Raw genomic sequence first — 19179 nt, forward strand, 5'->3', positions numbered from 1 at the left:
CCATGGTTGACTCAATGGCAGGACATGAACTCTTAACTTTCCTCGACGCATCGAGTGGTTTCAATCAAATACAAATGGAGTCATCTAACGCAGAAAAGACGGCGTTCATAACAGATAGAGGAATTTTTTGTTACTTAGCAATGCCTTTTGGTCTGAGAAATGCAGGGGCAACATTCCAACGGTTAGTCAACAAGATGTTCAAAAAGCGAATTGGACATACGATGGAAGTATACATCGAAGATATGGTTGTAAAGTCGAAAAATACGGAAGATCATGTCAAAGATCTAGAAGAAGTGTTCGACATCTTACGCATGTACAACATAAAACTAGATCCATCTAAATGCAATTTCGCCGTATCTTCGGGAAATTTTTTGGGACATATGGTGACAAGAAGAGGAATAGAGGCAAGTCCGGAACAAATAAAGGCCATCTACGAGATTACAAGTCCGAAAAATGTTAAAGACGTACAGAAACTAACAGGAAGAGTAGCAGCCCTGAACAAGTTCATTTCGCATTCGTCTGACAAGTGTCATCCATTTTATGACGTCTTGAGAAAAAACTAAAAGTTCGAATGGACTGAGAAACATGAGAAAGCTCTTGATGACTTGAAGAAGTACTTGTCCTCTACACCGTTACTATCAAAATCAGGAGATGGAGAAACACTCTACGTCTACTTGTCTGTCACAGATCATGCTGTTAGCGGAGTCTTGACATGAGAAGAAGGCGGGTCTCAACTCCCCATCTACTACGTAAGCAGAAGTCTACTCGATGCTGAAACAAGGTACACATCAATGGAAAAACTAGTATTGGCATTATCCATGACCTCTGTAAAACTTCGACACTACTTTGAATCACACAAGGTCTGTGTTAGGACGAATTATCCATTACAAAGAGTACTTAGTAGGCCAGAGTTGACGGGAAGAATGGCAAAATGGTCAATTAGATTGAGCACGTACAACATCATCTATGAACCACGAACAGCCATCAAGTCATAAGTCTTAGCCGATTTTGTGGCTGATTTCAGTCCCAACTTACTGAATAAGGCAGATGAAGAACTTCAACAAATGCTTTCTACCAGAAAAATGGAGTCGTGGTCATTGTACACTGACGGAGCCTCAAACGTGAATGGAACAGGTTTGGGTTTGGTACTAAAGTCGCCACAGGGGGGACACCTTTTGCTGTAAATTTAAGGCTACCAACAACGAATCTGAATATGAGACCTTGATTATTGGAATAATTACGGATGTGGACATGAAGATCGTGCATTTAGAAGTAAACTATGACTCTTTGCTCATTGTCAATCACGTAAAGGGGGAATACGAAGCAAAAGATTGCAAGATGTTGGCCGATCTAGAAATCGTTAAAGAATTGCAAGGCAAATTCGACTCGTTCAATATTCAACAAATACCCAGAGAACAGAACTCTCAGGATGACACCTTAGCAGGTCTGGGTGCTGTCATCAACAAGGAAAATGTGCTCACAGTCCCGGTAATTCACGTCATAGAGCCTGCCACAGTTAGAGCTAAGAAGGAAAGAGATGTCACAATAATGGCTATCAACAATCATGAAGAACATGGAAGTTGGACTCAGAAGTATAAAGACTACATCACAAAGGGCGAATTACCAAAGAACAACAACGAGGCAAAATCGTTAAAGATAAAGGCTAAAAGTTTCACGATCGTTGATGACATATTATTCAAAAAATATGTGACGGGATTACTTCAAAGGTGTCTTGAAGAGTCAGAAGCCAATGATGTCCTACGGGATATACATGAAGGCGCGATTATGGTAATCATTTGGGTGGAAGAAGCTTGTCATGTAAAGTACTTCGTATGGGGTATTACTGGCCTACTCTGAAACAAGACGTAATTGATTATATCAAGAAATGTGCCACATGTCAAAGGTACGCCCCAATCATACATATAGCTTTGGAAGTGTTACACCCGTCCATTCCTTCATGGCCATTCGTGAAATGGGGAATGGATATTGTGGGAAAGATGTCTCCAGCTCCTGGACAAAAGGTGTTTATGGTAGCTATGACATAATATCGAAATGGATAGAAGTTGAAGCATTTCGACAAGTCAATTCCAAAGAAGTAATTTCATTCATAGAAAGGAACGTCATCTGAAAATTTGGAGTACCATCAGAGATTGTTTGTGACAACGGATCATAATTTATAAGTGACAAAATAGAAGCCTTTTATAGATGATGGAACATCACTTTGGTCAAATCAACTCCACGTTATCCACAAGCTAATGGACAAGCAGAGTTCAGTAACAAGATAATCATCAACAACTTAAAGAAGAGGTTGATGACGCATAAAGGGAGATGGGCTGAACAACTACCTTGGGTTCTTTGGTTTGACAGGACGACACCCAAGATGTCAACTGGACAGACCCCTTTCTGTCTAGTCTACGGCACAGAAGCCATCCTGCCAACTGAGATAATTTCCTCAACAGCAAGATATGGTCTAGCAATTATGGAAACAAATTCTGTTGAGCGAGCACATGATTTAGACATGATAGATGAGGTACGTGACATGGCAAAGCTACGAATGGCATCACACCAACAAGCAGTGGCTAGAAGTTACAACAAAAATGTGCATATTCGAACACTTGCCATAGGCGGCCTAGTATTGAGAAAGGTGTTCCAGAACACTATGGACACGACGGCTGGAAAGTTGGGCGACACATGGGAAGGACCTTATCTGGTTGATGACATAGTTGGGCGTGGAACATACAAACTCTTCACCCTTGACGGAATTCAAGTTCCAAGAAGCTGGAACATATTGCACCTCAAAAAGTACCATATGTAATCATCTTACTTCTCATTTATCTCCTCGATTTTTAGGTTTGCTTTGAAAAAATCGATAGGACATTTGTTTTATTCCTAGTCAGTAAGCGTCCATTAGCAGTTAAGAACGTTTGTGTTCAATTTACAACTTATTTGTGTCCTTTTTTAAGTACAAATAAAAGTTACATGTGGTATCAAGTCTTAAGCCTGTGCATTTTTTTTATATACATTTACTTCCATATGAGTATCTTACTATAATTTTAGAACTACACTATTAGCTTAACATCAAAATGCTTGACACAAATGACAAGAAATTATAATAGACGAGAGGCTTAGTTTCTCAACTCTATTACTACAAAGGGTTGATCACCCATTAACGTCACGACGTAAACAAAGTTCAACTTTCACGGTTACAAGAAAATATAACTGACAAGACGGGAAAGGGATATAAAACCCACAACACCTATCAACATAAAAATCCTACTTGATTAATTCTAGAGGGAAAGGCCTCTTAATAATCACTCACAATTAATCATCTAAGACCAACAAGTGATTCAGTAATAATTATTGATGAATAATGCAAACAAAATATATACGAACAATTCAAACTACGAGTTTAAATTAAATCACGACGATAACGATGTCCGAAACACATTAACACTCCCCGTCTCCATGAGACGAAACAGGAGTTTAGCCAACAAATTTAGTCTTGAGATTAAAAGATTCAAACAACTAAGCAAATTAAAAGGCAAAAAACTATGTGCCAACGACGTCCAAGTCCTTTGCAGACTTGTCGCCTCCTTCGACAGCGACGTCATCAGGTGGAAGGACATGGAAAGCATCATCAGAATACTTGTCATTGTAGATTTTGACAGTCTCGTCGATGTCCCAATTCTTCCATTCCCCTCTGCTATACTCAAGCATCATTTCAACTCGAGTCTTCATGACATGTTGAGTGACGACTTTGTCAGCTTCTTCCTTTTTCAGTTTCCAGCGATTGAACTTTCGTAGTGAACTCGTCGAACTCCTCTTGGATGTCAGTAGCAGTCTTCAAGTTCTCGGATACCCGATCCATAGCAGCCTTTAATTTGGTAGGACACTTCTTATCCTCTTCCTCGAGCGCCTTAAACTTTTTGGCTTCGGCAGTATACGCTTCATATGCAACCAATGCATTTTTAAGAGCCTACCAGATTAAAAGACAACAAAGAAAACGAGTTACTAACATAGCATGACGCGAGCAATTAAGAAGAACAAAAAAACTATAGCTTACGTGAAAGATATGTCCCTTCGTGTCGTCTATAATGCTCTCTACAGGTTTGGAACTTTGCCCTTCCATAAACTGGGGCAACAATATATCTCCTAATAAGTGTGCAAACGAAGAAGGCTTGGATTCTTGACTATAATAATGGGCTACCAGGGGCATGAAGTAGTTAACGTCACCAAACGTGGACACACTAGAAGGTTCTGTCCTGATCTTTTTGATCAAAGGACTAGCAATTGGACAAACTATCACAGGGGCTTTCGAGTGTTCGGTTTCTGTGGACTTATCCTCACGAGCTCTTTTAAACAAGTCTTTACTAGATACTATCAATGGCTTAATTACTGGAGGCTTAAACTCTACAAAAAGGAAGAACGGATCAATTGAACATAAAAGAATCAACACAGAACTAGTCAATAAAAGAAGACATATCAAGTTATAAAGCACGTGACCAATACCTCTAGCATATTTGTGTCCTGAGCTCTTCTTAATATCATTCAAAGGTTTGAGACTCTCTCTAGATTCTGAGGAAATATTTTGAATGGACAAAGAAGGCTTAGGAGCGATAAACTTACTTCGGGTTCTTGAAGAAGCACCCTTCGCTGCAGTCGTAGCCGATGGTGGAACGACATCTCTTTTAGAAGCAGTTTTCTTCATCGAAGCAATAAGTTCACTCGTGTCAATTGCCGAAGTGTTCCTGATTGAACGATTGAGGCAATTCAGCCACACTCTATCGGCTACAGGAAGGGACATAACTCTCTCCGTAATCTCCTTGGCCATTACGTCATCTTCTTTAGCCTCGAATTCAACACCTAAAGCATGAACGAGAAGGAAACATAAAAAAGTATGACATGTAGAACACGATTTATGGATTAAATACGAAAGACGTTATTCAACAAAACTTTACAAATAAAGAAATTACCATCCGCGTTCCACTTCTCCAACATGTAGCCCACGTCATCTTCCAAAGTCGACTTCTCCGCATAAAAATATTCACCTTTCCCCCACGGTCGTTCACCGTCTCATTATTCAGAATCAGGGGGTTGTTCTTGTCCTTATTTACAAGGCTAAAATGACAATTAATAAACTTCTTGAGAGAATAAGAGTATTTTACCATATCCACATTGATGCCCAACTTGTATTTTGCTTCAATTGCGTCAAGACAGGCTAGGGTTCTCCAAGCGGACGACATTAATTACCCTGGTAAAACATGTAAAGCCATAATGACACCTTTAATCAAGTCAGAATACGGTAGTGAAAGTCTGATGTTGAAAGGATAGTAGTAGAAGCAAATTCATCCATCTCGATACCAATTGGCAAGCTCTTCGGAAGAAGGAAGCACCAAGTTGAATTTGTCCTTGAACAAAGCCATGGCTTCAGCAATTCGATCATCTTTCCAGTTTTGTTTACCATTATCTCGAGGATCGAGTATGTTGGTAGGAGCCCATTCACTTTTCTCACTTGAATCAGCCATGGTTTTGACAATTTTAAGAGAGGGTAGTTTTGATTTCTTTTTGGGCATGAATGAATGATGAAAGAGGGATGAGTGAAGGGTTAAATACAGATTTGGGGAGATAAGTGTTAATGAACCGATTTACGAGGAGCATGAATCTAGATGTAGAGTATAAGAAGGGGTGTGTCTTATCGTTTCATCATTGAAATCTAATTCTACACGCTACAGGTGAATTAAAATGATAAGATTACTTTTATCATTTTAATTGGGGCAATTGTTATGACCATGATTTTGTAGACACAACGACAACTAGAAGACTTGACGACAACCTTCTGAGACGTAAAGGCTTGACGATAACCAGTTAGGACGTGAAGACATGACGACAGTTAGGCAAGACAAGAAGGTTTAGACATGAACAAGCTGAGAAATTGTCAACATTGCAAAGATAAGGATAAGGATTAAGAAAGGGTCAAATAACAAACATATTTGAAGAAGGAGTCCAACCCGAAGAAATAGGAGGACATGCAGTTGGAATTTGAACGTGGAGCATAGAGTAAAAATTGGGATTTTAGTTGTTGATATGTACTATAAATACAAGTTAAGTGTGAGACAAAAAACACACCACATCTACTCAGAAAAACATAAAATATACACTCTTGTACTCATAATTATAACATAGTGAAACTCTACTTTTGGTTGGGGAAACTCCCACCCGCGATTTTTACTTCTTAACGGAGGTTTTCCGCGTCAACAATTCTCGTGTCTTTAGTCTTTTATACTTGCACCATATTATTGATCAATTAAATTATTTTTAAAATTAAAACCTACAATTTTCTACCAAAACACAAACCCCATTATCTAGCAACGTGTACTGACCGGACCAACCTGGTTGAGTCAAATTTCAAATATGAGTACCGGCTACTATCAGTCAACAACCCCATCTTCAACCTCGTCCTCGTCTCTTTCCAAGTGCCCCCGCCCACACTAACCGATAGTTCCAAACTTACTACACTTATTTGTTAAACTCTCTCTTACGGCTCTTACGCCAACCTTAGAGCGAAGTCAATATAGTGTTAAATATAAGTGTAGTTATTGCTATAATTTTTTATACTAAAATAATATCATGTTTCTAATAATTTGTTCTAAATCTTATTTAAAATTTAGATAATTTCCAAAATATGCTATACTTTTAATTACAAATTTAACTAATTTTCAAGTATCCTACACTTTTAATTTTTTATTCATTCATTTATTATTTTTTTTTCACTTTTTGATGAATTTGTCAATTATAGCACAATGCTATATTTTTTAGTAAATTTAGCAACAACTACTCGATCTGTCCCAACCATTTCTTTACACTTTCCTTTTTGGAATGTCCAATCCAATTCTTTACATTTCAAAACTTACCACAAATAGTCAATGGGTCCCACCACTTTCTCACTTTTTCTTCCTTTTCACACTTCCACTATCTCCCTTTTATACATTAAAAATCAACGAGTCCCACCACTTCACCCACTTTTCTTTCTCTTTTACACTACTTTATACATATTTCTTGACCTCCGTACCCAAACCATTTTTAAAAAATTGGTTGGGACGGAGAGAGTATAACATTGTATTATTTTAACACAAAATTTAGCACTCTCCAGGAATTGAGATTTTTTACTTTTTTATTATATATTATTATAACCCACCGTAGGACATGCTCTTATGTATTAAACAAACATTAACTTAGGAGTAACTTACAACACACAATTTCAAGTTTGTCTTGATCCAACTACACTTTTTATCCTCCTGGCCACTGTAAGTCTTTTATTACTACATATTGCGTTCATCCTTCTTCTTAATTAGCTTCAACATTTACATACTTGCTTTCATTTTTGTTTCTACTTTTAGTGGATCATATTTATGTTCTTTTTTTTACAACATTTCGTTGTTTCTTACTTGTTCTTGTTTTGTATATTTTATCAATTTTGTTTATATGTGTTTTTTTATGTACTGAATCTTGCAGGTTTGTAGTGTTTGTAGCTTGGAGTAAGTAAGTATTTTTATTAATTGATCCTCTCTCTGTGTGTGTGTGTTTTTGTTATCCAGAGATCTTAACTTGATGTATTTGATTCTGAGTTTCATGTTTTATATAATTTAATTAATTAATAGAAATTACAATAGAATGTGAATGGTGATTCGTATATATGTTAGTTTCGTAGTTATTGTTTCTTTGCATATCAGATTTGTCACAGTCAGCTAAATTCTTGTGCATTTGATTTTTTCTTTTTATCACCAGTACATTATGGAGGAACAGGCAGGACTAGTGTTGAAAGTGGTGGTTGTGCAAGGGAAAAGATTGGTTATCCGTGACTTCAAATCCAGTGATCCTTATGTTGTACTCAAGCTGGGAAATCAGGTATTGTTTTCTGCTCATTTCTACTGCTGCACGTAGAGTTTATGGATAATATTACATTTCACCCATTTATCTTGCCAAGGAACCTATATTGCAGTATACTTAATAGCTTAGGTATAGTGTACTTTACATACTGTGTATACGTTTGTTATATGCTTTCCCTCTGTTTAATATATGCAAGAATCTGGTGGAACTAATAACCATCTTTTTATAAACTTTCACTTGTACACAGATTGAAGTCTAAACTTCTTTCGAATTAGTTGTATCAGATTATTATATACGGTCCATTGATATGTACATTTAAATCCATGCTTCAGAATTATACAATACAAGCGAAATGGTGTGTATCTTTTATTACTTAGGGCTATGGGACCCTATTTGGAAAGAGAATGAACCGCTATAAAAATGCATCCTTAGAAAAATCAAAAAAAAAAAAATCTTGATTTCTTCGATCTTCATGCCTTCTCTTGTACATCTCTTATTGATCATTTTTTGAACTGATCTCTTTCCATCTTACTAGACCCAAAGCTTAAGTTCAACAAGTCAAATCAATCACCTTCATTGAAGTCTACCAAACCCTTTGTTGCTTGCTATTATGCAGTGTGGTACTGGATAACCCCTATGGGAAAGAAATTCTAAATAATAAACATTGACCGTGTGGTACTGGATAACCCCGGTGGGAAAGAAATTCTTAATAATAAACATTGACCGGTACCAATATGTGAATTAGTTTGTATCTGGACTCTTCTTTCGTATGTGCAATCAAGAATAATGATATTCTCTACTATTTTTGTTTCATTAATCTTAATACTGAGTATAATAGTAGAAATGTTTACAGCGCAACTCCTCTCTGCTAACTATTTTTAGGATATTTGACCAGAATGTAAACAATTTTTGTCTCATTTAGTCATTCGCTTTGGTTAATTATCTTCTCATCATTTGCCAACAGAACCAACAATATGCACATGAAGTTTTGATTAATCTCATCTGCCCTCATCTTGGACAGTATTGTGTATGTGCAAATGGGACATCAAAAAATGTTAGTACATGATTGTGTAAATTGTTAATATTCGTGAGGCTTATAAATATAATTTTTTCCCTGCCAGACAGTAAAGACCAAGGTCATCAACAGCTGTCTAAATCCCGTTTGGAATGAAGAACTGACGCTTAAGCTTACAGAACCTGCTGGAGTCCTAAATTTGGTAAGTTTAGATTTATCCACATCTTTATTAAAGTTTGCCTTGGGATAAAACTCAGATAATTTTTTTATTCAGTTATAAGTTGACATAGTTATCCCCAGTCTATGACATTTATATCATAATTCAGACAATGAATTTTTTTATAAATGCATAGAAGTTGTAGATATCTTTATTTATGCATGCTTGATTGTGTTCTTTTACCAAGAAGATTATATTATACCGAGGCTACATAAGGGAGACACATTCACTTCGGGGTTTTGCATAAAGTCGGCAAATGTTGTCTCTCACCAATTAGGTACAGCGAGGTCTAAATATAAACATAGAGGTAAAAGTATCTTTATACCAGATGCATTCTCATCAGGTCATATCATGTGTTTAAGACTAGTTTTGTTTTTTTTTTAATTTACAGTTTCGTAGTTGTTCGTTCTGGAATACATACTTTGTTTTTGGTCAAATGAATAACTATATTAAGAAAAGAGATATATATATATATATATATTTATGCAGGAGTTGGATGAACATGCTTAAACTAAACACTCTAGCACTAAATAACTATACCATACAGGTAGGTTTTCGAAATAACTATAAACAGCCTACAATAACTTGATTAAACATTCAAATCAATAACCTTTGTTTGGAAACCTCATCCCAGAGTTGAGTAGAAATTTTCCACTTTTCAGCTACCATTTGGACATGATGGAGAGCTTTTTGCATTTGTGGTTGCATTATTCATGCTATTATCTGTCCACAGAATGCCATTATACTTTCCCAGTTTCTGGAAAAAAAAGTACTTGGTTTGAAATTACATGCTGAGTCTGCAGGAGCATTGCATTCATATGTACAGAAGCTATAGATATATGAAAGACAAAGAATGACGTTCATTCGCTTTTAATCAATCTTATCCGTTTCCTTGTTTTTGTGTGGATTTCTCTTCATTCCTTGGACCATCTCCAACCCATTACACTTATTAGTACTATAATTTATACACTAATTTTTACATTATTCTAGTGTATAAATTATACTATTCACAAAATCAACTCCAACCCATTACACTATGTCTTACACTAGAAAAGATCTTTTGTCTAAAAGAAGACATGAAATTTTCACTTTTTCAAACGCACGTATTTTGTAGGATATAAATGGGATATGGAGGAATAAATTTGTTTTGTTTAAGATGAGCCATAGGCGAAGCCTAGAGATCCTAGAAGCAGAATATAGGTGAAAGCTAGCAGTCATATTCCTAGCCTATATATAGTGTAAAGGGAACTATGGTTGCTTGGCTTTCTCTTGCCATCCCCAACCCATCTAACTATTTTGGAATGATGTAGAAATTACATTATTTTCAAATTTAACTCCAACCTAGTTGCATTAAATTTTTACACCAAAAGGAATCTTTCTTGTAATATATTGCTTATTTTATTGCTAAAATACAAAAAGTTTAAAGTTGGTAAACTACGAGAGGAACAAATTTGTTTTAGGTAAGGAGTACAAGGGCAATGTTAAAATATAAAAAACTTTAAAAGTTTGGTGTGACCCCAAAATGGGGCAACTCCTAGAATTGGTGGGAGATGAATTTTACACCAAAATGATGTAAAAGTACAAATTTAAAGTTGGGTTGGGGGTGATCTAACAAAAACACAAAAACATAGTAGGAATCATGCAAGATCCAAATTTGGTGTAAAAATTATACCAAATGTATTTTTGCCACCAAATATCACACTACTCATTTGGTATAATTTTTATACTATTTTTAGAGTTGGGTTAGAGTTGGTTTTATACTATAACAATGTGAAACCTACAGTATAATAGTGCTTTAGTGTTGAGTTGAGAGTTGCTCTTATGGAACACTTTTTTTTTTACCTAATTTAAATTCAATTAAACTGTTAACTGTTATAATGTTGGGTTGGAAGTGCTCTTATGGAACACCTCTGTTATTATGGAACACCTCTGTTATTAATCCAAATTAACTTTCAATTCAATCTGATAGGTCATTCATATTCAGTGCTTCAGTAAACCATAGGAAAATTATTAATACAAACTTGGAGAATGTAAGCAAAATGGAGTAGACAAAGACGTCCCATTCGGTTGAATCTGACAACACTGAACTTGTGCAGGAAGTATATGATAAAGATCGATTCAAGGCTGATGACAAGATGGGTCATGCTCATATCAGTCTTCAACCATTAGTGAGTGCAGCTCGATTGAGGCAGATACTAGGGGTTTCTACTGAAGGGGAGACACTAAGAAAGGTCATCCCAGATAGTGACAATTGTCTAGCAGTTGAAAGCTGCATAAATTATAAAGATGGTGAGGTTGTGCAGGATGTTTGGCTGAGGCTCTCTGGAGTTGAGTCCGGAGAGATCGAGCTGAAGATCAAGTGTAAAAATCTTCATGTTGCCTCACACTAAGTTGCATAGAATTAGAGACACGCCGATGATGAAAAGGATTGTGTGGTCTACTTTTCACTTGCTCAAGTAGGGAGTTGGAATGTAATATGTATGGGATGCATATTTTAAAACTAAGAAAATTTAAAGACGGAATGTCACAATTAAAAATTTGTCTTGTGTTATTTTGAAAGAAATTTAGAAATCTTTTTGGATCTCCGTTAAACTAGAAGGAAAGAACATAAGTTCCGAGCATATCATAGCCGGATAAATCAAGTAAAACTAAATGTTACCGGTAAATTTAACTTTTGTGAATCGTAAAAGATAATAAAATATTACACCGAAATTGATGATATTTTAGAATACTCGTTTGTACGAGCTAAAAAGCTTAAAAAGTAGAATATAGAATTTTTATCAAATTTTCTAACCCTAGATGGGCTCATTTACTTGTGGCTTGGCCATTAATAATTATTAATGTCTTTATTTGTTTCGTCAACTTTTAGTCTTTTATAATTATACAGAAACTTGAATTTTTTCATAACTAAGTTACAATTACAATTTCAAGATAATTAAAATATACGTGTTTGATTTGTTGATATGTGTAGATGTTATGTTGTTAATATTTGTAGGAAAATTCTCATGTATCCTTATATAATTGGTTTTTATAAATGGTGCCATATTATGTGTTAAACCTACCACCGTCACCCTTAAACTAAGTGATTACACCACTAATACCCTTATGTTAGTAAAAACGTTACTTAAACGTTAATTCAGTTTATTTTCTTTAAAAAATATATTTTAAAACCACATTTATATTAAAATCTCTCTCACTAGTATCTCTCTCAACCCTAACTTTCTCTTCGTACCCTTCATCTCTTCTCTTCTCAGTACCAAATTATACATGCTAAAATTTGGTACTTTTAGCACCAAATTATACCTCAATCACCCCAAACTTAATTACCAACGTAATTGTGAAATTTTGAATTAGGTTATACGTAATTGTGTTTTTGTTTGTTCAATTTTCGTCAAAATATATGTTTAAGGCTTATATTTTTGTTTTTAACGTTTTATAATATTTCTACTAACGGAAGGACATCTGTATCGTAATTACTTAATTTAAGGGTGCCACACTAATTCTAAATATAAGATAGACGCCATTTGGAAAAACTAATTACAGAAGGATATTAATGAGAAATTCCCATATTTTTATATTAAATAATTAGGTAATCTGTGGTGTTTATGGTGGAACTCGGTAACTATATTTCTCTGTTTTGTAATAATTAGAAAAATCATGAAATTTGAAATTTATTTTATCCCACTTAAAATACCGCAAAATAATCATTATAACCTATTTTAAATTTAAGGAACTTTAAGTTACGTGTTGTACGGAAACAAACGAGGCATAAGCTTTAAGAAATGGCAACAGAAACTAGTTTACAGAGCAAAACAACAGAATAAGAAGAGGATTTGTGATGGACCGATATGTGACCAGAAAGAAGGTGAAAACAACGAAAGAAGGAGATGATGAAAAACAAGAAAATAAAAGAAAGGGTGAGATTGTGGTGAATCTGGGAAATAAAAGCCAAGTGATATTTATACCAAACTTGTTTTGTTTTGATGAATCTTCTACTTATCTCCAGTTTCTCAACAAACATATCCCTTGGACCCGTCCTACCATTCGGGTCTTTGGCCGTTCCCTTCTTCAGGTCTCTCTCTCTCCCTCTCTCTCTCTATCTATCTCTCCCTCCCTCTGTATTTTTGGGATAATGTTTGTTAAGGGGTGCCATTTTATTAATCAAGATTTATTTATTTTTAGGTAAAGGCTCAATTTTTATTTCATGGGGTTTCAAGAAATTGTTTTCTCCCTGCAAAAATGTAGCCCACGTGTTCATTCATTAGAGTGAAATGTGATTTTGATTAGGATATCATTAAGTTTGGGTTTAATATGTTGTTGGAATGAACTAAGTCTGTCCTTCATGAGTTTTTATACTGTTAGGGTAACCTATTCGAACTTCCGGTAATGGTGTGTATATAATTCCAATGTTTAGGAGGTTACGAAATGTATCTTAATGTGGTTCGGGTAGAATGGAAAGAAAATTGAAGAGGAATGAAAATGAAGAATTAAGAAGAGATGATGACAATTTAAGAGACTGTAGGTATTTTGCCATTGGGTCTATAAAGGGGAGATGATGGATATTAGCATGTGAAAGATTAGTAGTGAGAATTCATATGTAAATTGGATGGAATGAGCTAGTTTAAAGCTGAGGAATTCAATAAAAATGAAAGAATATCATTCTTGAATGTTCAAAATTTATACTCTATATTAATAAGCGAAACCATGTATAATTTGGTGCTAAAAGTACCGAATTTTGGTACTTATTCACTTCTATTCTCTATCAACTTTGTTTTTAACACAACTATTTTTTTCTTTGTAAATTTTATTTTCATTTTAGTTAGTGTTCATCCAATTGTCTTTTTAATTTATAAAATAAAAATATTTTTTAAAGGATTTGTAAATTATATTAAATATTTATTAAGTTACGTTAAATTAAGTAAAATAGCTTATATTTATTTTTAATTTTAGAAAAACTACAAACTACTAACACGAATTGACTTATATTCTCTCTAAACTTTATTTATTTATAAATTATATTAAAAATTTATTAAGTTACATTAAATTAAGTAAAATAACATATATTTACTTTTATTTTGAAAAACTACTAATTACAAAGTAAACTATTAACACGAATTGACCTCTATTCTCTATAAATTTTATTTTTTGTAATATTATTTTAAAGATAATTAAGTAATAGCAAATGACTTTAGTAACATTTATCAACTTATAAACTGAAAATTATTAATTTAATGATCGTATTTGTTACTGTCCATCACAACGTTTATATACTTTAAATTAAAAAAAAATATTTTAAAAGTAACAAATTTATGGTCTGTATTTAGATTATATTTAGTAATATTAAATTAAGTTTAATAACATCTATTTACTTTTAATTTGTAAATTAATTTTTATCGATAATTAAGTAATATTAAATAAACTATATTGAAAAGGCTAATTATAAGATAATTATCAAATTATATTAATTAATATTAAATTGTCTAAAGAACGGATATTTGGTTCATAAGATAGAGATACAATTCGTTTCACAAAAATAAAACTAATATGTTAGATTTTTTTATATCAAGCAAAACAATGCGAAACTAGAATTATAGTGGAAAATTTCATAACTGATTCGATTCTTTTACATAACTATTTTTTGCAAGTACCAATTTAATATTTGATATTAATATATTAATTTTAATTAATGTTTCGCACGAATTATGAATAAGACTCTACAAATATTAATTTCAATATTTTTAGTCTAGGTCCCGTGTTTCGCACAGGTTATCAACTATCTATACTAATAAGCGAAACCATGTTTAGGTCCCAAATCTTGGTACTCACTAGAAAATTATACAACTATTTTTAAAATTTTATGTAATAAAATCTCAACTGACAAAAATTAACTTTTACTCTCTGTAAATTTTATTTTCCTTAAATTTTTATTTGTTGTTGAACACCCAAGCGTCGGTTTACTTTAAAATAATCGTATTAGTAAGTTAACATGTCAGATTTATATAAGTAAATAATTAGGTACATGCATAATTAGAATTATAGAGTGAAATTTTAGAGTTACACTTGACCTCAATTTTTTTAACTACATATTTTAAAAGCATTTTATATATTATATTTAGATCTGTAATTTGCACGGATTATGAGTTTAAGTTTTATGCAAATAATAATATGATACTATTATTTTTTAATTTCGGCTCGGTGCTTCGCACGGGTTACCAACTAGTATGTTTAAGTGTTAAATTGAGTAAATGAAGCTTTATGCTACCTACTAAAAATTCATATCTTTCGCGATTAATAGAAGTACGTCTTTCTGATATTTCAAAACAAAGGAAAAGTGATTTTCTTTCTTTTTAGGGTCTAAGTTTTTTTTTGTTCCCTTGTTATCCCAATTTCTGACTGCATTATGATGATCTCCACTCTCTATTCTCTAGCTACCTATGTTATTGTAATATGATATGACTCGTGTTTAGAATTTTTTATGTATGTTTATTCATACGTAATAAAATAATTAAGGATTTTAAGTAGTACTGGTGTCATTAATGAGTAGATAGATGCACATACTCCTATCATCTGAGAACACCAAATTGGGTTAGTCTGACATAATTGGTACAATACTGATCCACACCTTTGAAACATCTCTCATATTTTCATTGTATTTAAATTGTTCATTACACGTTGTGCTTAATAATTGAGTTCAAATTTTCTTTACAGCCACGAGACACGTGTTATGTCGCAAGTGCAGGAATAACAGAATTGGTATACAGTGGTTATAAACCACAAGCACATTCTTGGGATGATTTTCCTCCACTAACTGAAATACGGGAAGCAGTAAGATTCCTTGCATTATTTCAAACAAAGTGATCTTTGGTTTGTTTACTATCATGTTAGTTATTCGATAATGACCTTCATCTTGTCCTTGTAGGTCCATAAAGCCCTACCAGGGAGCTCTTTTAATAGTGTGCTCTTAAACAGGTACAAGGGTGGTGATGACTATGTTGGTTGGCATGCTGATGATGAAAAGCTCTATGGATCAACTCCTGAAATTGCCTCTGTTTCATTTGGTTGTGAGCGTGATTTCTTACTGAAGAAGAAACCCGATAAGACATCTAAAGGTTTGTTCTACTATGTGTCGCAAGTTTCAGATTTGATCTGACTTGTTCTTAAATTATTCTCTTTTCTCTGTAATTAATAGTTACCTTTAGGTTAATGTAATTCCTCCTGCTTTTCCTTGTTGACTAGATCAGTCTAAAGTTGCTTCTTATCCAGTTGCATGTATCGTGATCCATTATGTACTTGTATGAATGTATGTGTAAAAAACGCAGTGTTTACAATGCACAAAATAATATACTCATCCCAGTTGCACTCCAATTATAATTGTGATGGTGATTATTGTTGGATCCTAAGATATTTGGCGCATATTGCTTTATCTAAACAAAGTTGGAAGGAGTAGGATATAATCTGTGGGAAAAAAATAGGGTGTAAATGGAGTATGTGAGGTTAAGCTGGCTTGCAAGTATGCTTTATTTTATTTGATTGCAGTATAAGATTTTCCCAATGTAATTAGTTTACACTACAGATGTAGTAGCAAGTAAAAGTGAGGGTGAAGCTTCTTCCAAGCAACGAAAGAAGAATGCATGTTTGAAGCAGCACTCGTTTAAGTTGACGCATGGTTCATTACTTGTGATGAAGGGATATACACAACGCGACTGGCTCCATTCTGTACCAAAACGTGCAAAGGCTGATACTTTACGAATTAATCTTACCTTCAGGCATGTGCTTTGACTTTTGACATACAATGCCTTGTATAAGTAGTAGAAATTTTTGGTAGAATAGGCTGCATTGGTACTAGATGGGTTTCCAGTGCTCGAACTCGTGGAAAAGAAGTTAAATTATTTATCTGCTTCATTTCTAAATTCTAAATCAGTGTTTTTTCTATGCTGACGAGCAAGGGATTATAAGCATGTGGAAAATCGAGTTTGTGACCTATGTATAATGGCAAATGGCTAGGATCTCATCGACAATTTAATCATTCATTGTTTTCTATAGTCAAAATAGACAATTTAAGTTAACAAACACAATGTCAAATACTTTTCCTCTTAAAAACTACTTTTCGAATTAGAGGTGGAATTGTACTTCTTTTGGTTTTTGATGACAAATTCTTAACAAGGCTCAAGAAACAATTTCAATTTAAATTAGGTAATTTCAGAGTCAAAAATTGCAGTTGATAAAATGTACATTTAAACATGTTGTATATATGTGCGCGCATAAACACCTTTGAAATTATAATTTTTCCCCGTCTAAATTTACATGAACATCATTGTTAAAAACATACCAGAACAATGATTCCCTTTAAAACTCTGAAATCATAAACATGTATTTACACATAACAATTAGGATACTATGAAAACAATACAAAGTTAATCACCCGCGTGAAAAGAGGGATCACTGGTTCTGCAGTAATGCACCATACTCTTATATGATGATTTGACGATGTTGCTTTTGCAGGTTGTTTTTGTATTTAAATAAACAAAATGTTTCAAATTTCATCTGAAGCATACATTAATGAAAAAAATTAAAAAAGAAAGAAAGAAAGTAAGAAAGATAAAATATTTTTATATAACTGTACAAGCTTATGCGGACACCAAATTTATCCGGAAAGAAATTGTTTTCTGCTTAGAACCGATATCAGCCAAGTATTTCGGCAGGAAGAAAAATGCGAGGGATTTTCCCCAATTCACGTCCGAAACGAGTGATAATTTTTGGTGGCGGGGCTGCTCCTTCAACGCTGTGCCTGAATCCTTTGCCGTTGTGGAGGTGTAGCTGTCGTGGAGTTCCTACAAAACAACACCGGAAGGGGGGTTTGGGTCCTGCGGCGCCTCCGGTGTGAGAGTAAGAACTCACTTTTAGGGAAGATGAAGATAAATATGAATGCAGGGTGACACAGGTGTGTATATGAGTGTGAGAGAGTGATTAACCCCAAAACCTTACCTTTTTGGACTATTTATAGCCCAAGGATAGGGTTTTGGGGTTGGTACCTTTGAATCGTAGCCATTGGTTCTAGGAGCGGAGAACACCTGGCTGGAGTGGATGCTTTACACGTGGCAGCACGGGACTGGTTGAGGAATGTTCTGAGGAACATCTAACACGTGCCCTGATTATTTTCATGATTGATGGGTGACAGTTGTCCCTATCATGTACTTAGGCAAGTGCCTCACGTGCTGGGATTTTCCAAGATTGGGCTTGCGAGATTGGGCCAGTTAGGATTAGTAGTGTGCGAGACTGGACTGAGTTAGGAGTCCGGGCCTAGTCCTTGCAGGAGCTACATGTACTATCATGTGCCCCCCACTCCCTTATGCAGATTTTCTAGATGAGGGAGTAAGGTTGGCTTTGCTTGAAGAACATGATCTTTTGATTGTTGTCTTTAGAAGAATTTGAGCTTTTCTTGTCTCCTAATCCGGATTGCGTTGAGTTCAGCCAATCAGGACTAAGGTTGGTTGTCTTTAGAAGAATTTGAGCTTTTCTTGCCTCCCAGTCCGGATTGCGTTGAGTTCAGCCAATCAGGACTAAGGTTGGTTGTCTTTAGAAGAATTTGAGCTTTTCTTGCCTCCCAGTCCAGATTGCGTTGAGTTCAGCCAATCAGGACTAAGGTTGGTTGTCTTTAGAAGAATTTGAGCTTTTCTTGCCTCCCAGTCCAGATTGCGTTGAGTTCAGCCAATCAGGACTAAGGTTAGTTGTCTTTAGAAGAATTTGAGCTTTTCTTGCCTCCCAGTCCGGATTGCGTGGAGTTCAGCCAATCAGGACTAAGGTTGGTTGTCTTTAGAAGAATTTGATTTTTTCTTGCCTCTAGTCCGAATTGCGTTGAGTTCAGCCAATGAGGACTAAGGTTGGTTGTCTTTAGAAGAATTTGAGCTTTTCTTGCCCCCCAGTCCGGACTGCGTTGAGTTCAGCCAATCAGGACTAAGGTTGGTTGTCTTTAGAAGAATTTGAGCTTTTCTTGCCCACCAGTCCGGATTGCGTAGGGTTCAGCCAATCAGGAATAAGGTTGGTTGTCTTTAGAATAATT

At 34.7% G+C, this 19179-nt stretch overlaps 3 protein-coding genes across 7 annotated transcripts; all 3 read left to right on the plus strand.

The window, feature by feature from the left end:
* Positions 1–2311: 2311 nt before the first annotated feature.
* On the plus strand, positions 2312–2815 carry LOC141685915 (uncharacterized). Its single transcript, XM_074490991.1, has one exon. The coding sequence runs from the start codon at positions 2312–2314 to the stop codon at positions 2813–2815; it is 504 nt and encodes a 167-aa protein (XP_074347092.1).
* Positions 2816–7208: 4393 nt separating this feature from the next.
* Positions 7209–11658, plus strand: LOC141682434 (protein C2-DOMAIN ABA-RELATED 11). 5 transcript variants are annotated; one of them, XM_074487131.1, is made up of 6 exons: positions 7214–7304; positions 7513–7539; positions 7786–7905; positions 8852–8914; positions 9009–9104; positions 11216–11658. In XM_074487131.1, the coding sequence occupies exons 3-6, from the start codon at positions 7792–7794 to the stop codon at positions 11507–11509; spliced, it is 567 nt and encodes a 188-aa protein (XP_074343232.1). In that variant the 5' UTR covers positions 7214–7304; positions 7513–7539; positions 7786–7791; the 3' UTR covers positions 11510–11658. The 5 variants fall into 5 exon arrangements, with proteins under 5 accessions (XP_074343233.1, XP_074343235.1, XP_074343232.1 ...); XM_074487132.1 differs by lacking the exon at positions 7513–7539 and having other exon boundaries at positions 7209–7304; XM_074487130.1 differs by lacking the exon at positions 7214–7304 and having other exon boundaries at positions 7329–7539.
* Positions 11659–12862: 1204 nt separating this feature from the next.
* On the plus strand, positions 12863–17050 carry LOC141682709 (DNA oxidative demethylase ALKBH2). The gene is made up of 4 exons (XM_074487405.1): positions 12863–13191; positions 15828–15944; positions 16039–16228; positions 16693–17050. The coding sequence occupies exons 1-4, from the start codon at positions 12958–12960 to the stop codon at positions 16896–16898; spliced, it is 747 nt and encodes a 248-aa protein (XP_074343506.1). The 5' UTR covers positions 12863–12957; the 3' UTR covers positions 16899–17050.
* The last annotated feature ends 2129 nt before the right edge of the window (positions 17051–19179 follow it).

Source organism: Apium graveolens, chromosome 9, assembly GCF_009905375.1.
Source record: "Apium graveolens cultivar Ventura chromosome 9, ASM990537v1, whole genome shotgun sequence".
Classification (NCBI taxonomy): Eukaryota; Viridiplantae; Streptophyta; class Magnoliopsida; order Apiales; family Apiaceae; genus Apium; species Apium graveolens.